The 19,340-nt window shown below is 31.5% G+C and overlaps 1 protein-coding gene across 1 annotated transcript in view; it reads left to right on the top strand.

Moving 5' to 3' along the window:
* LOC139513707 (uncharacterized) overlaps positions 1-19,340 on the top strand; it is a 32,300-nt gene that overhangs the window by 3,574 nt on the left and 9,386 nt on the right. The window contains exons 2-10 of the mRNA XM_071302455.1: positions 6,938-7,006; positions 7,629-7,726; positions 8,145-8,240; positions 8,649-8,822; positions 9,568-9,864; positions 10,936-11,059; positions 13,341-13,566; positions 15,690-16,558; positions 17,106-17,223. Of these exons, the coding sequence (XP_071158556.1) occupies positions 6,938-7,006; positions 7,629-7,726; positions 8,145-8,240; positions 8,649-8,822; positions 9,568-9,864; positions 10,936-11,059; positions 13,341-13,566; positions 15,690-16,558; positions 17,106-17,223 (2,071 nt within the window). The remainder of the gene's footprint in view (positions 1-6,937; positions 7,007-7,628; positions 7,727-8,144; positions 8,241-8,648; positions 8,823-9,567; positions 9,865-10,935; positions 11,060-13,340; positions 13,567-15,689; positions 16,559-17,105; positions 17,224-19,340) is intronic.

The raw sequence follows: 19,340 nt of genomic DNA, 5'->3' as shown, positions 1-19,340 counted from the left end.
TAGTATTCGTATTGTTATCTTAGAAAGTCTTATTGATTAAAATACTACAATAGGTAACAATTTGACAATGATTGAATTTAGTAGTGTCAACCCTGTGATTATGATCCGTGTATATAGCATAATCCTAAATACACCGTTTGGTGGTGCACCTGTTAGATGCGGAACGTACAGATAAGGTAATAGGTAACAGGTGAATATACTATTGGTATCGGTATCGGACTCGACCCGGAACTTCTTAATTATTGGCAATATTAATTACGTGGAAAACAAAAGGACCTGGAGTGGTGTAACTTTTAATCTACGTACTATATTAGTTATATATAAACTTAATTCTTTGATTCGTCGTTTTTACGTGATGACGGCTGACAAATTGGACCTCGTAATTTTAGTATTATAGATGTCTCTGGTCCATACCACAAGTTGTATACTAAGATCTACGAGTCATCTACTGGATTGGTCCTGGACAGATTTTTTTTCATATTTCATTTACTGTTATCTGTTCTTATCCTTATTCAATTCCTTGTTATCTGTTTTTCACCAAATCAATTCACTGTTTTGCTGTTATGGGGACCCCCCTCTAACATTAACACCAATCTACCTAAAGGAGTATCGATTTACAGTGGCATCTTGTATTATATAACTAGTGGCATATCCTATTGTTGACCTCGGTTGCTGTTTGTATTTAAGATTTATGTATTTGGGTAAATACAATAAATTTCTATTAAAAAAATGTTTTTAGCTGCCTACGCTGTTTCTTCCGCTGTTTCTTCAAAGGAGGTCGCACAGTGCCTTGTCATAATTACTTTTTTTGGCAAAAAATGTGTGTGCTGTTATGTTTATTTCAGTTCTCTGTTTAAACAAGCCACCAAACCCCGCACTCTGCCCCCCCCCCCTTTCCACTTTCCGTAATATTTCGTCATTTATTTTACAATAACATGCCAATGCATATAAACATATCATCCTGATTCTTGTATGTTTTTTATCTATGTATTATATTCGTATTGAGGTTACTATTTGAAAGGACATAAACATTTCAATACAAACGAGTTTAGTTATTTAGCAAAGTTTCTTTACAAAACAAAAGTTAATTTCTTTTGTGTGTATTTGTCATGATATTTCAAAACTAACAATTAGTTTAAATGATTACATATATATACATTACCTTATAAAATTGAAAAGTAACTACCAAATCGTAGAACCTTCACCTTTTTCAAACTATTTACAATTTCTCCCGCAGTTAATTAATTGTTGTCATATTTATAAGAATTCCAAGACTGAAGTTCTAGCTGAGATCAAATAGCAAACGTTGAAAAGGGACAAAAAAACTGGGCTAGAAAGGCAGTGGTTATGCCACGATTTAAGAGCGCTCGTCTTTGTGAACTCTTAAAGAATTTAGATTTTTTTTGTAGAGTGGACCCTCCGCTCCACTCAGACAAAAACATGGTCTACTGATTTTCCAAGTTTTGAATAATAGACTGATTTCATATTCTGTAATATATGTCATTGTCTTATTTGTCATCGAAATTACAATTCAGAAACGGATTGAGCCGCTCACAGTTATGACTTCTTTGTTGGTTATATGTCCGAAGGGTAGAGACGGATGAGGATAAAATGACTTGATTGAATAAGACTGATTGTGAGTGATCACTCTTTGGGTTGGTCACATAACGGTTTGTGATCCAACATTACGACTGTTTCCACTAAATATTCCGTTTTAGTTTTGTATTTTGAATTTTCATTAATTGTGAAATGACAATATGCCAATACTGAATTTCACATATCGATATTTTACAAACATTATTGGTTCAACGTTAAGGCGGACTCTGATTATGAAAAAGACACGCAGTGTAGACATTTTTTATCGAGATTAACTATTTCTTATATATCTTGATTATTAAAATCAGAGGATACATTTAAAAGAATAACTTTAATCTCAGCGTTTATTATTTTTTACATACCAAAGATGTATGAAAAATGATAAATATATATGCAACTTGTCGTCGTTCTACGTGAACAAAGAAGTAATACCGTTAAAGGAGCACTAGCTACGAGATATATAAAAAATCTAAAGTTTGATTTTTTTTTCTGTTCAATCAATAATGAAAGTGAAATAGTGAAATAACAATTCGCTTTTTGCAGCCAAAAAGGTTCAATTTTTGCAAATTACGCCAAGAAACATTGATAATTAGTAATTCACTTGCAACTGAATGAGTCGACCTAAATCCGTATTCATGTGAACTTCAATTTAACTCCTAGCTATAGATTGACAACGCATGCATTGTACGTGTACTGGTTATTTAAAGAAAAAGAATGTCAACAATGAAAGTGAAACTACGGTAAATCATTTGATTACTAATTTTGATGCACATAAAATCATTCTTATACGGTTAAAAACAGTGACAAACATCTATTTTTAATCTATGAAATAAAATTGAACAGACCTATAAAATCCAATTGCACGTGTTGGTTTAATCTATTCATATCTTTATTTATGTTTACATCGCTTATATGGTCATCTGAGGTCAAATCGATAGGTAATTAGATGGCGTCTGGACTAAAATACACACGAAACGATAAAATTGAGAAAGGAAATGGTGAATATGTCAAAGCGACACACGAAACGAACCTATGTATTATCTACCCCATGCTCTGTAAACTGTTTATTTTAGACTTTTGATAGTTTGGATAAATGTTTTACATTGTTATAAATCAAATATGAGAATTTAAGTCAAATCGGTGACCATGAATTTGACAGCTAGTGCCCCTTTAAGTAATCCTTCCTGCATAATAAGTTATTCAATATTAAGAAATCTAGTACTTTTTGATAGTTTGGATAAATGTTTTACATTGTTATAAATCAAATATCAGAATTTAAGTCAAATCGGTGACCATGAATTTGACAGCTAGTGTCCCTTTAAGTAATCCTTCCTGTATAATAAGTTATTCAATATCAAGAAATCTAGTACTTCTATAGTTAACCAAATTATCATAAAAAAAAATTGAATCTATGGTGTATTTCCATACATTTAAATAGATCACAGGAGATAGATACAAGGCCATTTTATAATTATATTTGTATTGTTATTCTGTGTTTAAGTTACCTTTTTGGTATTGTAATACTAGGTTATATTTAACTTTTTATGACCGTTTGTCACCGTGAGACGTTTTACTAAATTAAATGAGGATGATAACTCTGTTAAAATGATCACCTCGGTGTACTAGGTAAAAGAATTAAAAGTAATATATGATGAGAACGTATCGAAACGAGCAAGTTACACAAAAAAAATATAAATGAAAAATGCTCCTTATGCAAAAACTGCCCAAACAGGGTTAGGTGGAGGAAGGATTACAAGTAACAAGGATACTCTGTAAACATTTTGTACACCATCACGAATTTGTTGATCCATACAATGTGTATATGTCTAAACTAACTAACAACATTTTTACCACGTTTTATATTGTGGTTTTCCATCAATCTAATTAAAATATTGATCTCTGATTACGTTATACTACTCATATGTAGTATAACGTAATCAGAGATAAATATTTTAATTAGATTGGTTTTCCATCTTTTCATTTATAATTTATTTGTGTCCCTAGATTTAAGTTTGTAACCCGGATTAGTTTTCGCTCTAGCGATTTTTACTTTTGAACAGCAGTATAACTCTTTTGCTGCCTTTATATCTATAATCACGAAAGTCGCTGAAAAACTTTAAACAACTAAATCTTGCTTTATAATTTCAAACCAAAGATTAAACGCAGGCTTTTATATTTTTTCATCACCAGTTATCACACGTATCACAAATGTCTAAACAATCTCGATTATTTTAATTTCCGAAATTTTTGTCGTTTTTTTAAGATTCCTAGTGTAGCGTGTGATTCGCGAGGAAATCAGCATCATTCCATTTTGTTTGTACTGGGGTTTTTTTTCTGCTACAATATAGATGTACAGTGAGCGCATTCCTTTTTTTTTAAAGAACATACAATTATTTATTCATCAAATATTGGTTGTTACAAATTTCACCATGACTCCAAGCTTCTCTTGATTTACCCTGTTACGTTCCAATTATTATCCAGGGTAGTAAACAGCTGATCCAACTAAATAACTTATAAAAATAATTTATAAAAATGCATAATTGTCCTGTATAGAGACTAATTATTTTAATTCACAATTACATTGGTATCTCGATTTAAATCTAAACGTGTTTACTCTTTTATCAAATTCAATTTCAAAAATACTAAAGACATCAACAAATTATTTTAGACAAAATAGTTGCAAAAAAGTCAAATTTCGGGAAATGAAAACTAGAAATATTAATTTACAGTTTATTTCCCTGTTGAGAAAATTTTCAGTTTGATTCTATAAAAAAAACTGAATCGTGCCTTTTCATACTATTGTACTTGGACAATGTGTCATAAATAGTTTTACTTACTGAAAACTTATTTGAGGAAGTATTCCTTTTCTTATTAGTTTCAAAAGAATATAAATAACGATTGTTAGAAGAAGGTGTGAGCAAGTTTACACCTATATAAATTAAATCTCAGTCGAAGGTTATAAGTGGAAAATAACAATGAAATTGTATCATCAGAACTTGGATTATGACAAGAATACATTAAAAGAAGACTTCATTACAGACCTAATCCAGATTTCGTAAACCTAGTAGATAAGGAAGTACATAAGAATGAATGTTTTATTCAACTGTTTTGTTTTTAAGATATATCAATTACAAGGATTGAAGTAAAATGTGGATTATTTCCTAAATGAGACAACAACCTCATAATACAATATACTATATAAAATAAAGAGATTTGTAGTTCAGAATGCGGATGCAAACACGTGTCTTTATCACGTGTCCAGTTATAAATCGCCTTAATTATTAACAAAGTATGAATGAGAAAAAATATATGTGAATGTATATTGTTTATCTTTGCATATTTGATTATGGTTAATATTGTGTAATTTAGCACAATAAAGATGATTTAATCGTTTTTAAACAAATATAATGTGTGATTAATAGCACTCAACCGATGTACAATCCCGTCGGGTTAATTGTTAGTCATTATCAATAGTAACCAAAGGTACCAGGCTTATACTTTGATACGCAAGACGCGCGTTTCGTCTACATAAGACTCATCAGTGACTCTCAGATCAAAATGGTTTGAAAGCCAAATAGGTATAAAATTGAAGAGCATTGTGGACCCAAAATATAAAGAGATACGAAATTATTGACACAAATAAAGACGTTGTTTTCAGTTTTTTTTATATAGAAGTGGGCAGTAATTTATAAACACACCAAAAAACGAAAACGTGAGGTCGAAAACATATTCTCCAGTTATGACTTATTAAGAAGGGCCAATGAAACAACTCTCCATTATAGTTTTTTTGTATAAAATGAACAGCTTTCAACACGGAGCCTTAGGTCATGCGAACAGCAAGCTTTGATAATACCATAAATGACTATCTAGTGTAAAATAATTCAAACAGGAAAACCGACGATCTAACGTATATAAGAAATGAGAAAAACATATAAGCCACACAAACTAAAGCCAACCACTGGCTCTTGACTCGAATGTATAACTATGCAGTGGGTTTTGGCAGATTTTAATCCTACTCCTATATTTGTATAGACAATATTGCATTAACAAACACACGGCAATACTACAGTAAAATTCAGTTTAAAAGAAGTCCGAATCCGATGTTTGAATCGGTACCAATCGAAACTTAGAAAAATGACAGTGAATGACAACTATCAGCTCCAGTCCTAAATTGAACTGATTGAAAGATTATGTCTTTATAGTATAAATTAAGCACAATCACTCATGTTAGGTGTTAAGTATCATTAAAAGTAAAATAACAAAAATACTGAACTCCGTGGCAAATTCAGAACGGAAAGTCCCTAATCAAATGGCTAAATCAAAATCTCAAACACATCAAACGAATGGATAACATCTGACATATTCCTGCCTTGGTACAGGTATTTTCTTATGTAAACTAAATAGTGGATTAAACCTGGTTTCAAAGCGCCAAATCTCTCTCTTGTATGACAGTGGCTTCGAATTCCATTATATTGACAACAATATGTGAACAAAACAAGACCAAGCAGAAACCGCTCTACTGGCACCCATCGTGTTGGTCATGTTATTACAAAGCCAGTTAATAGTCCTATCATAAAATTGACGAGAAGAATGAAACGGGTATCATGCGAACAACTTTTTTAGAAAAAATGTCATTATTACCTATGCAAATACCCTAGGAGTGAATCAATATTAAATTTTAAAAAAAATGGCATCTTTAAGGACTTGAAAATACTATCGTAATTATATCCATTCTGAATAAGTCTTTTTAAAGTTTTGTCAGCTTTTTAGGTTAATTATGGCATGTTTGTGGTATGTATAGAATATTACCATAAATATTGGATGTGATATACCTGAACGTTTAAGATGTCTGCATGCTGATTTATACTAACAATAATACATGTGTGATGCATATACAGGACGCATATCGACTTAAATCAAATGTGACATATATCCAACTCTCATGTCATCTTATACATAATTACGTCTGAACTATTGACGACTCTATTCTATCCATCGGATCACCGGCAGTGATGGTAATACAAGGCTGAAAATACTGTCTGTATATAGAATTCGTCTAAACATCAGCCAAAAACATTGTTGGGTTTATGTTTAGACGAATTATATATAAATGTGTTACACATATCAGGTTGTCATATTAGCTTATGTTCATATCAGCCTAATATACACACATGTGTGCAACATATCCAGTTGTCATATCAGCCTATACAAATCTTTGACATATTGTGAAATACACCATCATTAATATTACCATCTGAATTTCATTTTTTTTAAATCTCCTTTTATTTCTCCATTTCACATCGGTTTGATTCTCTTTATATCTATTACTTGTTCGTTTTAGACATTTCTGCACAAGGAAAAAACTACAATACAGAACAAGTTATTACTGTAGCTGTAAACGACTTTGGTGGTAAGAATAGCATGTCAAAAAGTGTCTATAAATGAATAACAAGATAAATTCAAAAGATACAAAAGGAATATGAACTGAAATCAAACATAAGATATTTATTAGAATTTGTAATACTTTATAATGTTCATACCACAGAACAATATGTACTTATTTTTATTATTATCATTTACAAAGTTAAATGATTATTAATTAGACTTTCTATTGTTCTAAAAAGAGCTGTTGTATTTGATAAAACAGGAAATGTACAATTATCTCAAATTTTCAAGATGTAGTACGTAACACTTTCAGAAGAGTTTTGAGATTTTCAATTAAATCTTAATTGTTTATATTTTTCTGTCATTGCATTGATACCTTATTACTGCTTTTGTATGGCAATATAAAATGCTGTATTATCTTTTCTTTTTCTTGCTTGATTGTCAACATCTGAACATTTTGCTGTTCAGGATTACAAATCTATGTAAATACTACCATGTCAGTCACATTGGTTTCATTTGAATTATTTTGTTATTTAATATATATCTACAATAAATGAGAATAGCTATCAAAACTTAGAAACAGATAACCCACTGACTATAAAACAAACCGTTAAATGTGTACATGCGATTATTTTAAATATATACAGGTGTTGTGGCACATCAGCGAGAAACAATCCATATTACACATCAGAACAAATTTGTTGTCCAGGATGGAAACATAACGGTGATCAGAACTGTAACATCCGTAAGTCTGAGATATATCTTCGGTAATATCCGTAAGTTTGAGATATATCTTCGGTAACACCAGTAAATTTGAGAGAGATTTTTGGTAACATTTGTCAGTTTGAGACAGATTCTTAAATTTAAGACCGATCTCTTGTAACATCCGTATGTAATGTTTCCTTTTTATAGATGATTGAAGTCTCATATCAAGTTCTTTGCTATAAAGTTCAAAGAAATGTAAATACAGCAAATCGTGCAAACGATAATAACGTTTTATAAATGATTACAATGAAAAAAAATTAGAAGTGTTCAAATAAAACATAATAAATGTTTCTGACTGCTGAAGTACCTTAATTGTGTTCTAACATTTTTCATGTATATTAACTATATGAAATTTATAGATATATTGTAATGTTTGTTTAACAAATATCCCATTTAAGCAATCTGTATCCCACCTTGTCAAAATGGAGGGACTTGTGTGAATCCTAATGAATGCGATTGTGCTGCTGGTTTTGAAGGTGATTTTTGTGATGGAAGTAAGTAAACATCAAATACAAAATATATCAACCCTTTTTTCTGTACGCACTCTACTGTTCTATCATTACTATTTTAAGCACTGTGTTTGATTTTTGTTTTTCATGTATCAATGATTCAAATATATATATATATATATATTTACAGATCTAACATTGTTGGGTTGATGTTTAGACGAGTTGTATATATAGATCGCCAATGGCAGTCAGCAGGGTAAAAGAACATCAGTTGTTCGACCTGTTAGTCAAACGCTTTTTGTTTAAATATACTTCTTCACGTTTTTGGTCTTTTGGAAAATGTTGTTTGTGCTGTATTTAGACCCTTCTACAACGAAATTTGTTTTACATGCACACGTATAAAAATTGCGGTTTTTATCCAACGCAATCATAGGTTCCTTTCATTTGTTATAGCTGCATCTTGTTCCCATCTGGATCCTTGTTATCCTGGAAGATGTGTTGGTTCCAGTACTGCTAACATGACTGATACGACGACTGTTCCCACTGTTATCACCACCACTACTAATAGAACAGAGCCAGATAATTGTCACTGTTCTGAAGGATTTGGCGGAGAAACATGCTTATTATGTATGATTTTTATAAGTATTTCTGTAATATACATGACATCAAGTCCTTTTCGTTTACAAAAAGAGTATTTATTGTCATAGAATTAATGACATAATTTTTTTACCGGTGCCAGTATAAATGGTTGCCATTGGACAGTTGTACTATTGATAATTATTTTGATTGTGTTGCTCTTATAAACTTTTGTTTTCTATTTTGTATCGTCAAGTTTGTCAAGGAAACACAGAAACTTCCATCCGGTTGACTTGTTATCGTACATCCAAAATAAATCTTACAATTATTCAAAAGATATTACTGTGTACGATCATTTGCAACTATTATGTCTATTTGTTTTGTTCACACATCGTTGTCAATATAATCGAATTTGATGCGACTGTCACACAAGGGTTTAGCTAGCTTTACAAATAGCTCTAGTCCACTATTTCTACATGAGAAAATGTTTTACCAAGTCAGGAGGATGACAGTTGTTCTCCATTCGTTTGATGTATTTGAGCTTTTGATCTAGCCATTGGATTTGGGAATTTCCTTTTTGAATTTTCCTTGGAATTCAGTATTTTTGTGATTTTACCTTTTTTGGAGAGATGTGTCTGATTAAATTCAAATGTCTTCTTTGATCTGTTGAATCAAAATTGAAATATATGAAAATCCAAATTACTTTTGAAAGCAAGAATAGTTTCATTCTTAATTTTAATAATGCAGAGATACAAGTACGTCTGATTCCACTTCAATAACATAAATATATTTATAGTTTCAGGAAACTTCACACCTATGATCGAACAGAGTAATGCAACATTCACAAGTAGAAAGGCAACTACAAAAGAACTTATTTTTGAGTATAAGATTGACGCTACTGACAAGACAGGAATTGATATCACGTGGACAAATAATCCTCAATTTAATCTTCTACAATGTAATATAATAGCCACGTTTGATCCTGATGAATTATTTGGATATATGCCAAACATCCCAGATTATATCCGAAATACTAGTTACGGGATAGTCAATGCTCATTTTGAGATAAAGCACACAAAAATTTATCTAAATGGTATGTCGCATTTTTTACAATATATTAATTCATAATGAAACTGTTTATAAATGATGGGATATCGAATTTTTAATGAATATTACCATTTTGAAAACAGACATGTGATGCATAAATGACATAATTTCTGAAAAATCTTGCATCTTTTTCTGATAAGGGAGAAAGAAATTGTCAAACAAGTGACATAATCCCCTTTTGTGTTTTATGTAAGATTTTTCAGTGATTATTTTGCAATGTTTTCGGGTTTTTTATGTGTTTTATGTGTTTATTCTCGTTTTCAAATTTGCTTTTCCTTTGGTTAGTTAATGTCTCTCGTACTGATAATATATCATTGATACAGACTTTTGATTTGTAACTTATATTTCTTCATTGGGGGGGGGGGGGGGGGGGGGGATTTGTTTTTTAAGGAAACGTGCAATCAATGTCCCATCAATTAAAAACAAGAGGAGGAAAATAACAAGGGGACATTCAAACCACACAAGTCGAGAGAAACTGGCAACGCCATAGCAAACAACGACAGACAAGAAAAGGGCAAAAGTTCACAAAATACTTAACAGAACACATAAGAATGATAAACATTAACCGAACAAAAACTTAAAGTGATCTCAGGCGAAAAGTAAGCAAATCAAGCTACACACATTCGTAATTTTTTTGTTGTTGTTAGGTCAATCGTTGAATGGTTGTCAATGTTTGAATTTGATTACATATGCAATGATTGGCAGTTGGTTATTTTAATCAATTTATAATAAATATTTTCTATTCGAAATATCATATTATGACACTTTCCTCTCGGTTGTAATTATACCATGTTCTATTACCAATAAAACATGAAATAAGCTTGCTTGAAGTCTCAGTTGAATTTAAAAAATATTAATTACCGATTTTAAGAACTGACCAATCAGACAATGTAATTAGATGATCATGCATTGAACATGATGTAGTCTTTGACCTCATGTTGATATACTTAAACAAAGAAATGCCTTCTACACACATGGCATTAATAAAATCAATATTATCGGAAATTCCAGCCAAAAAATCTTTTATTTACAATAAATGTTATGTTTTATATTTTAGGTAGTACATATGTAGCAAACAGTAATAATCTAACATGCATAGAACCAACTAATGATAATCCTGTGGAAGATTTGAAGTGCTTTAAAGAAACGAAAAACGATTTTTCATTGTCATCTGGCGACGTGTGAGATTTTTTATGGTTTAGTTTTATTTATAAAGTCATATGAAACGACTTGCTTAAAAAAAAATTTTTTTACCAATGCATGCACATGTACTAATTAAGTCAAGTCATGAATGCACAATTGGTTTACACTTATTACTCATCTATAACGTATTATCGAATTCATTTAGTGATTGTTGATCGAAGTTAAATATTTGTTTTGTGTTGCCGAAGTGTATGGATTGTGATATCAACACATAGCACGTAGAGCCTGTAAAAATTTAAGTGAGTTGATAGAGGCATGACATTTTTGTTTCCTAGCGTTCCCATTTACTGTAAACGTTATTTGTGTTTTGTCTGGGTTTTTTTAGCCATGCCTTTATTAGTTTATTTTCGACTTAGTATTTTGAGAGCCCCTCGTTATCTTTAGAGATAATGTCATATGAACACTAAAATGTGTCTACCATAGCGGATAAAGAGAATGGTCATCCCATATATCTCCATATCATTACAGCATATTTTGCGAGTATTATCTCACACAGTTATTGTGAAAACATGCAGCTGTTTGTTTTGTAAATTATTGCAAATCAACTGTTTTCTCTTATTTTTTCCTTATTGGAATTGTTTTTTTGTTTATTTTTTGGCTTGGGTAGGGGGATTGGACACGATATAGTTATTCTATGCTGCCGATGTAGATCTTTAAAATCCTATAGAACGGTTATCCATTCGGATAACTTTTGTTTCATAATCTTACTTTGATCAGATACCTTACTTTTTTATACATGCCAAACAAAAACGCCTCTAATTAATTGCGCCATTAGTATCTATGCCAAATTCATCAATTTCAAGCATTCACAGCTCTTTTGTTCAGTCATAGGAATATTTTATGGTGGTCTTGTTCTAAAAAAAATAACTTACCTTTAATTGCATAAACGAGACGCTTGGTTCCCTGAATTTGGAAAGTACCAAAACACACATTTCAGGTCTGAGATACAGGGAGAAGGTACATTTTTTTTAAATTTCATACAATATTTTTATTGTCAAAATTATGAAGTCAAAAAGGTTTCTTTAATAATTTCCAGTCATCTAGCTTTTATTTGATAACAATATTTTAAATATATCATAAATATTTTTGAAAGAGAAACCTATGCATTAAATTTTTTTTGTCTTAAATATGTTTCACTTTCTGGTATGTTCTTTCAAATTGATCCAGAATCAGCGAATTAAAACCAATATAAATGAAATATTGAGAAAAAGTAATTACAAAAAATATATAACTCCAAGGAAGATTCAAAACGTAAAGTTCCAAATCGAAAGACAAAATCAAAAGCAACGAATAGATAATAACTGTAATTTTCCTGACTTGTTGCTGGCATTTTCTTATGTAGAAAATGATGGATCAAACCTTGTTAAATAGCTAGCTAAAACTCTCACTTGTATGACAGTCTAGTAAATGTCAATCAATCAAAACTAAATAAAGATGAGAGCATCAGAACCCTATCGCATAGCTGTGGTCCATCTATCCTGTTGTAGTTGCAACCTTGAGGCAATTAAAAAATCTTTTAACTAATCGAAACCTTAAGATGAAATATACTGCATGTAACAAATTCTCTTTACCAGTCTTTTTTTTTATCATTTAATAGTCGATGGATTTTCGGACGACGCCATGTAAGGAACCAGTTTCTGTCATATTTCTTCGCATGAATGCGAAAATACCTCAAACTGATAATAACAATCGAACATATGATAATCTTATTAAAACTTCAAATGTATTTGCATTTTATCTTAACCGAGTTTTTTTGTGAAAACGTTTCTTTTATTCAAAACATTTTAACTATCTTGAGCCTTTATACTATGATTTTGGTATAAATACGTATATAAGATGAAAAAAAAAAGTTCCATTGCTTTTGTTATGTTCAACTGGATTTTAGCCGAATACAAGTTAACAATTACGACACAGTCAGTACAATATTTATCAGAGATTTTAAGCTTAAAAGGACTTAAGATTATCATTTGTTCCCTAAACACGTCCAAACAGATCTTCTTTCAAAGAGTATGTGTTATCTGTTCTTAACGGCATATAGTACGTGATCGGTTTACGATAAATCGTAAATATTGGAATGATATAACGATATCCTCTGTTAGATTTTATTTTTAATTATGTTTTGTTCTAACTGCTTCTTGGGAGGCAGGTATGTGAGTGTGTGAATGTTATTTTAATTAATGAATCGATATAACATATAATCAATTGTTACTTTTTGTAACTAGGTATTCCCTTAGATTTATTGTTATATTTTGGTACTAGGTACTCCCTCAAATTTATTGTGATATCTGGTGGCTACAGAGTTTTGTTAAACACAGACTACGGTAACGTGACAGATACTCAATATTACATTGGTCCAATGTCGCAAAATGTCATCGAGTTTCGTTTCGATTATGATGTACCAATTCATTGTTCCAAAAACAAGACAACCGGTGATACAGCTTGCAATGTTGATTCTGCAATGACATTAAACAAAGATATAACTCAGGTTTGTGTTTGTATCTTTGTTTTTTTAAAGAAATATTGATCACACACTGTTTTCGATGTCCATTCAGTTTTTCAATATCCTATATGAGATTAACATAAGTAAAATAAAGATAAAAAAAAGCAGCTCATGTTATTTTAAAATTATTAGAACTATCTGTGTTGCTTTAATTAAGGGAGTTCGCTTCTCGGTTTCAAAGTAATTAACATTTCAAAACACTAGTTTATATAGATAGGGGATTGATAAAGGCATCCAACGATAAAAAAAATATATATAGGTCACCGTGCTTGTTTTCGAGATATTAGCCATTGAAATTTTGGCGAGAAATTATTCTCTCTTGACTTTTCATAGCTTTATCATTGACAAGTTGAAGTTCTCAAAAACTGTTAAAAAGTAATTAAATTTTTATAAGACTTTTACAGATGGCTTATCATTAAAATTGTAAAAGATTTACAAAAAGAAAAATGGGGGTCACCGGGCAAAATTTTTCAAGGCATTCAAATGGATAAAACCAGAGGATTCCGAAAATCTGACAAAAAATCTAAAACATGACAAGCCAGCTTCCTTAAGGATGTCTGCTTGTCATGTTTTGGAATTTTTGTCAGATTTTCGGAATCCTCTGGTTTTATCCATTTGAATGCATTAAAAAAGATTCCCCATGAACCCCCATTTTTCTTTTCATAAATCTTTTACATGTATAATTGTAAGTCATTTGTAAAAGTCTTATAATCATACGTTTTTTGATTGAGTTAAGTCTGCCAATTGATATTTTATCGTATGTTTTTCTTTGTTGTGATGTTATGCTATTGTTTCAGAAAAAGGGAGAAGGTTTGGATCCATTAAAACGTTTAATCCCGCTGCAAATGTTTGCACCTGTCCTAAGTCAGGAATCTGATGTACAGTAGTTGTCGTTTGTTTATGTAATATATACGTGTTTCTCGTTTCTCGTTTTGTTTATATAGATTAGACCGTTGGTTTTCCCGTTTGAATGGTTTTACACTTGTAATTTTGGGGCCCTTTATAGCTTGTTGTTCGGTGTGAGCTAAGGCTCCGTGTTGAAGGCCGTACTTTAACCTATAATGGTTTACTTTTTAAATTGTTATTTGTATGGAGAGTTGTCTCATTGGCACTCACACCACATCTTCCTATATCTATTATAAAATTTTATTTATTTTTTGATAGTATCTGAGAACTTTAACTGGTCAATGATAAAGCTAGGAAAAATCAAGAGAGAATATTTTCCCGCCAAAATTCCAATGGCTAATATCTCGAAAACAAAAACATTGACCCCTATATTTTTTTTGCTTTTTTGATTCCTCAATTTATTCCCTATCAATACAAACTAGTTTTATGAAAAGTTATTTATTTTGAAACTGAGCAGCGAACATCCTTAAGAATCCTAGTTTTATTTGTCTGATTTGATTTGTGATTTTTTTTAAATCTGGTTTCAGTGTTTTGATTTTGAGTTTCGTTTTGCCCAATTACGTTAATTGTCTTTATTTGGGGATATGTAGTAAGTCCTGGCTTTTCTGGTATAATACGTAGTTCATCGATAGAGAATTTCTGGTTGACATTTGTTGTTATTTGTCTTCAAGTTTTTATTTATAGTTTCTGATTGCCTTTTTAGAATTTAAAGCTGAATTTGAATATGTTTGCCACCGTGGACAGTTTCCAGATGAGAATTTAACACATTTCAACTATGTTGATCGTAAAAGACATAATCTAGACCGTAATGTCCCCTTTTTAAAAAAAGAACTTATACTTATTTAGTATATACATCTTCATATTTTTAACTAAATGCAATGTTTAGAATAACACTTTTTACATTTCGTGCTTGAAGAGCATTTTTTCTGGATTTGTCTTCATCAGAAATGCTTAAACATAGCAAAATGAGGAGTTATAAGAACAAACGGGTCCCAAGAAAGAATAGCCGAATTCATTTGAGGTAAAGATTGGCTGAGGAAGTTTGACATTTAGATTCTTTAGAATTTCTTAATTACCAAAACAAAATTTTTGAAAATATATTACAGGTCTTGTTTATACCGAAACATTGGCTACTGCCAGATTCTCTATATCTTTTTTATTGTGAATATTGAAATAAGTAATGTCTTGTACTACTGTTTTAGGATATAATAACAGGAACTTGGAGTGGATGGATAGATACCCTATCTGGTGTTCTAAGATATGTTTTTGAAGTGTGGAAACTGGAATTTAGTATTGACGAAAATGGACTTTTAGAACCGAAAATAAAATCTGAATATAATCCAAAGCCATTGTATATAACTGAAATAATGGCCGATAACATATCAGTTCCAATGTACGAGCCTAATGGTCCCGGTGTATATTCAGTCATTCTCGAAATCAACGATAGGGCTAACAACTCTGAATACGTGAGACGTATAGCCATATATGACAAAACTTCGCAAATAAATACAAGTTCAACAGACCAGTTGCTTGTATCATCAGCTCTAAGTGCTACCGATTACATATGGCAGATACTATATGCCAAAGATAATATTACGCAGATAAAGGTTAACTGGACAGGCCATTTTTTCAATGAAATACACGAGAAGGGACATTTTCTAGATAAAGTTCTTAAATATGAAGCTAGACTAAGCGATCCAGAAAACCCACATCGGCACGAATACAAAAGAATCCTCGCTGAATTTGATGACAATGAGGGTGCTAGAACAAAGTCTGCAATACCGAACGTCCATGCTATTGTCAAATTTGAAATAATACATGAAAAAATTACAAGACAAAAATCCAAACCCTCGGAATCAAACTGGAGAATTGTTAGTCCTCTGCAAGAACATGATACGATTGACATATCACCTCATACAATAGACGATGGATACGCAGTACAGGTCTGGGTGAAAGCCTTTGACATCATGAACCATACAAAGGTAGACACTACTGTTGTTCGCTTTGATCAATCACCACCAGATCTCTATCAGCCTGATATCAATTTCAATGTCGAAATATTAACCTCAAGGTATATTACCCTATTATAAGTAGTTACTGATATCAATTTTCACATAAAAACGATTATTTCAGGGCAATGATTCTGATTAGTTGATTTTTATTGATTAGATAAGTTGTAGTTTTGTACAGATCTTTTTACAAGTTTCCAGAATTTTGATAATCACTTCTTGTACTTGGCAATACAAGTCACTCTTTAAAAAGTCAAAAGCGTTATGGGTTGTATTGACAAATCATATACGTCAACCTTACATTTAGCACAGTCCTCTTTGTCATCTAACAGAAAATTAGGTCACCAGATTGTAATTTGTTGGTATATTTTCGATGTAATGCGTATATCTGCTATAGTGAATATATAAAATCTGTTATTTGGTTAAGGAGTTTTCTAAAATCACATATTTCCTGATTTTGGCAATTAACGGAGACTTTTGTAAAATCTACGAGTTTGTATAGTTCTGTGTCCCTGTATTTCTATTTATGAAAAAAAAATAAAACAACGTGTTCGTCTTTTTGTTTATAATGATAGCACATATTGGATAGTAATATTATTTTCTTTTAAGATTAACCATCACATCAAAGGATGCCCATAGTGGACTTAAATCATTGTCAATGAAGTTCGTTCTAAACAGTACTGGCGAAGTTAAGACACCAATACAAGATATACTTGTCCCATTACAGGTAATGATCTTAATGCTTTAAGTAAAAATTACACGCTTTTAGACCAGCGTGTAGATGAAAATCACTCTTTATCAATGTAAATGAGAAGTAAGGACGTAAAACAATCAAGCATTTTTTAAATATTAAGCATTGTCGCTATTTTACGAAATTTTCTTTTGATCTTGCTGGCTGATAATTTCCTTTCTCAGCGGAGTCGAATTGTATGAAAATGATCACTAGAAACTAAGGGAGCACGTTGCGTTGCTAATGAAATTAACATGAAATTTACAACGTCTTCATAGGTAAATAAACAGATTATCTTTAGTCATCTCAACTCGTTTGCTTTTCTCACTTTCGCCGTACCGGATCAAGCAAGAAAATCAATCTCGTTGAGATGATCAACGATAATCTATAATTATATATTTATTAAAAGGCAAGACAAGAAGTTAAGAAAAAATGATGACGAAAAGCCATAGATATCATACAAAATATTTGACTAGTTTTCATTCATTGTTCAAATCCAAATGAAAGGTTATCGTCAAGACAGTCTGAAAGAAGATTGATAAATCTTAATTTGATAGGAATCACTCTGATTCAAACTTAAAATTCTCTGAAACTGACATTTTTAAGATGTTTGATTTCTTGATTGACAACATATTTGTTACGTTTGGAGGACGTGCTTTTCAAAAGACTGTCGGAATTCCAATGTGAACCAATTGTGCCCCTCTTCTTACCGACTTGTTTCTTTATCATTATGAGGCTGACTTTCTACAGGAACTTCTTAGAAATAAAGATAAGAAGTTAGCAATATCCTATAACTTTACGTTCCGCTATATATGTGCTGTTCTCTCACTAAATAATACAAAATTTGGTGTCTGTGTTGAACGAATCTATCCCATCGAACTAGAGATAAAGCATTCTACAGATACAGTTATGTCTGCCTCATATTTGAATTTTTGCTACTCTTAAAAATAACATCTTGTACAATATCACTCAACAAAAAACCCCACACACAAATCCATTTTTCTTCTAGAAATTGACAATGAGGGTCGGTTGAAAACAAAACTTTACGACAAAAGAGATGATTTCCGCTTTCCAATTTTGAACTTTCCATTTCTATGTAGCAACATTCCAGCAGCGCCTGCATACGGAGTATATTTCTCCCAATTGATACGATATTCCCGGGCTTGTATTGCTTATCATGATTTCCTTGATAGATGATTGCTACTTACAAGGAAGCTATTCAACCAAGAGGTTCAAATTGTGAAGTTGAAATCATCCGTTCGTAAATTTTACGGACGCCATCACGAGTTGGTTGACCGTTATGGAATAACCGTTTCACAGATGATAGCGGATATGTTCCTTGTATCGTAACTACAATACCCTTCCGTTTTCACAAATGTGACCTATTTGACTATTTAGATTATTTACCGGATTTGTAATAACATAGGCAACACGACGGGTGCCACATGTGGGGCAGTTTCTGCTTACCCTTCCAGAGCACCTGAGATCACCGCAGTTTATTGTGAGATTTGTGTTGCTTAGTCTTTAGTTTCCTATGTTGTGTCTTCTGTTTTGTTTGTCTGTTTGTCTTTTCATTTTTAGCCATGGCGTTGTCAGTTTATTTTCTATCCATGAGTTTGACTCTCCCTCTGGTATCTTTCGTCCCTCGTTTGAGGGTGTCAGTTTATTGCTTGTCCGACTTCTCATTTGCTTAATTTTGAGTGTATTGGATTGATATTTTAGCAGACTGTTGGTATTAAATTGGTAACTAATTGTCAAAAAGTATAACAAAAATAACGAACTCCAAGGAAATTTCAAAAAAGGGAATTCCATAAAAACTGAATAAATTAAACGCTCTCAATTATTTGATCAAGTGAAAAACTAGTACTATATTCCTTTCTTGGTACAGGCATCACTTCTACCCGACTTTATTTTGTACTCAGCAGAATTCATACAGAACGTCCTCAAAGACAAAAATAAAACGCATCATTCAAAGTTCTTCTTTCAGATATACTGATGATGTTCTGTCACCCAAAAAACAACATGAGTGCTGTCATCTTATATAGCTCAGTGATCTTGAAATTAAGAATACTACTGAAAACAAAATGTCTGCTTTATATTTTGAACTTTTTTTC

The sequence above is a fragment of the Mytilus edulis genome, chromosome 2, assembly GCF_963676685.1.
Source record: "Mytilus edulis chromosome 2, xbMytEdul2.2, whole genome shotgun sequence".
Classification (NCBI taxonomy): Eukaryota; Metazoa; Mollusca; class Bivalvia; order Mytilida; family Mytilidae; genus Mytilus; species Mytilus edulis.
Note: the sequence above shows the minus strand (reverse complement) of the source record. Positions and strands in the feature narration are given on the sequence as shown.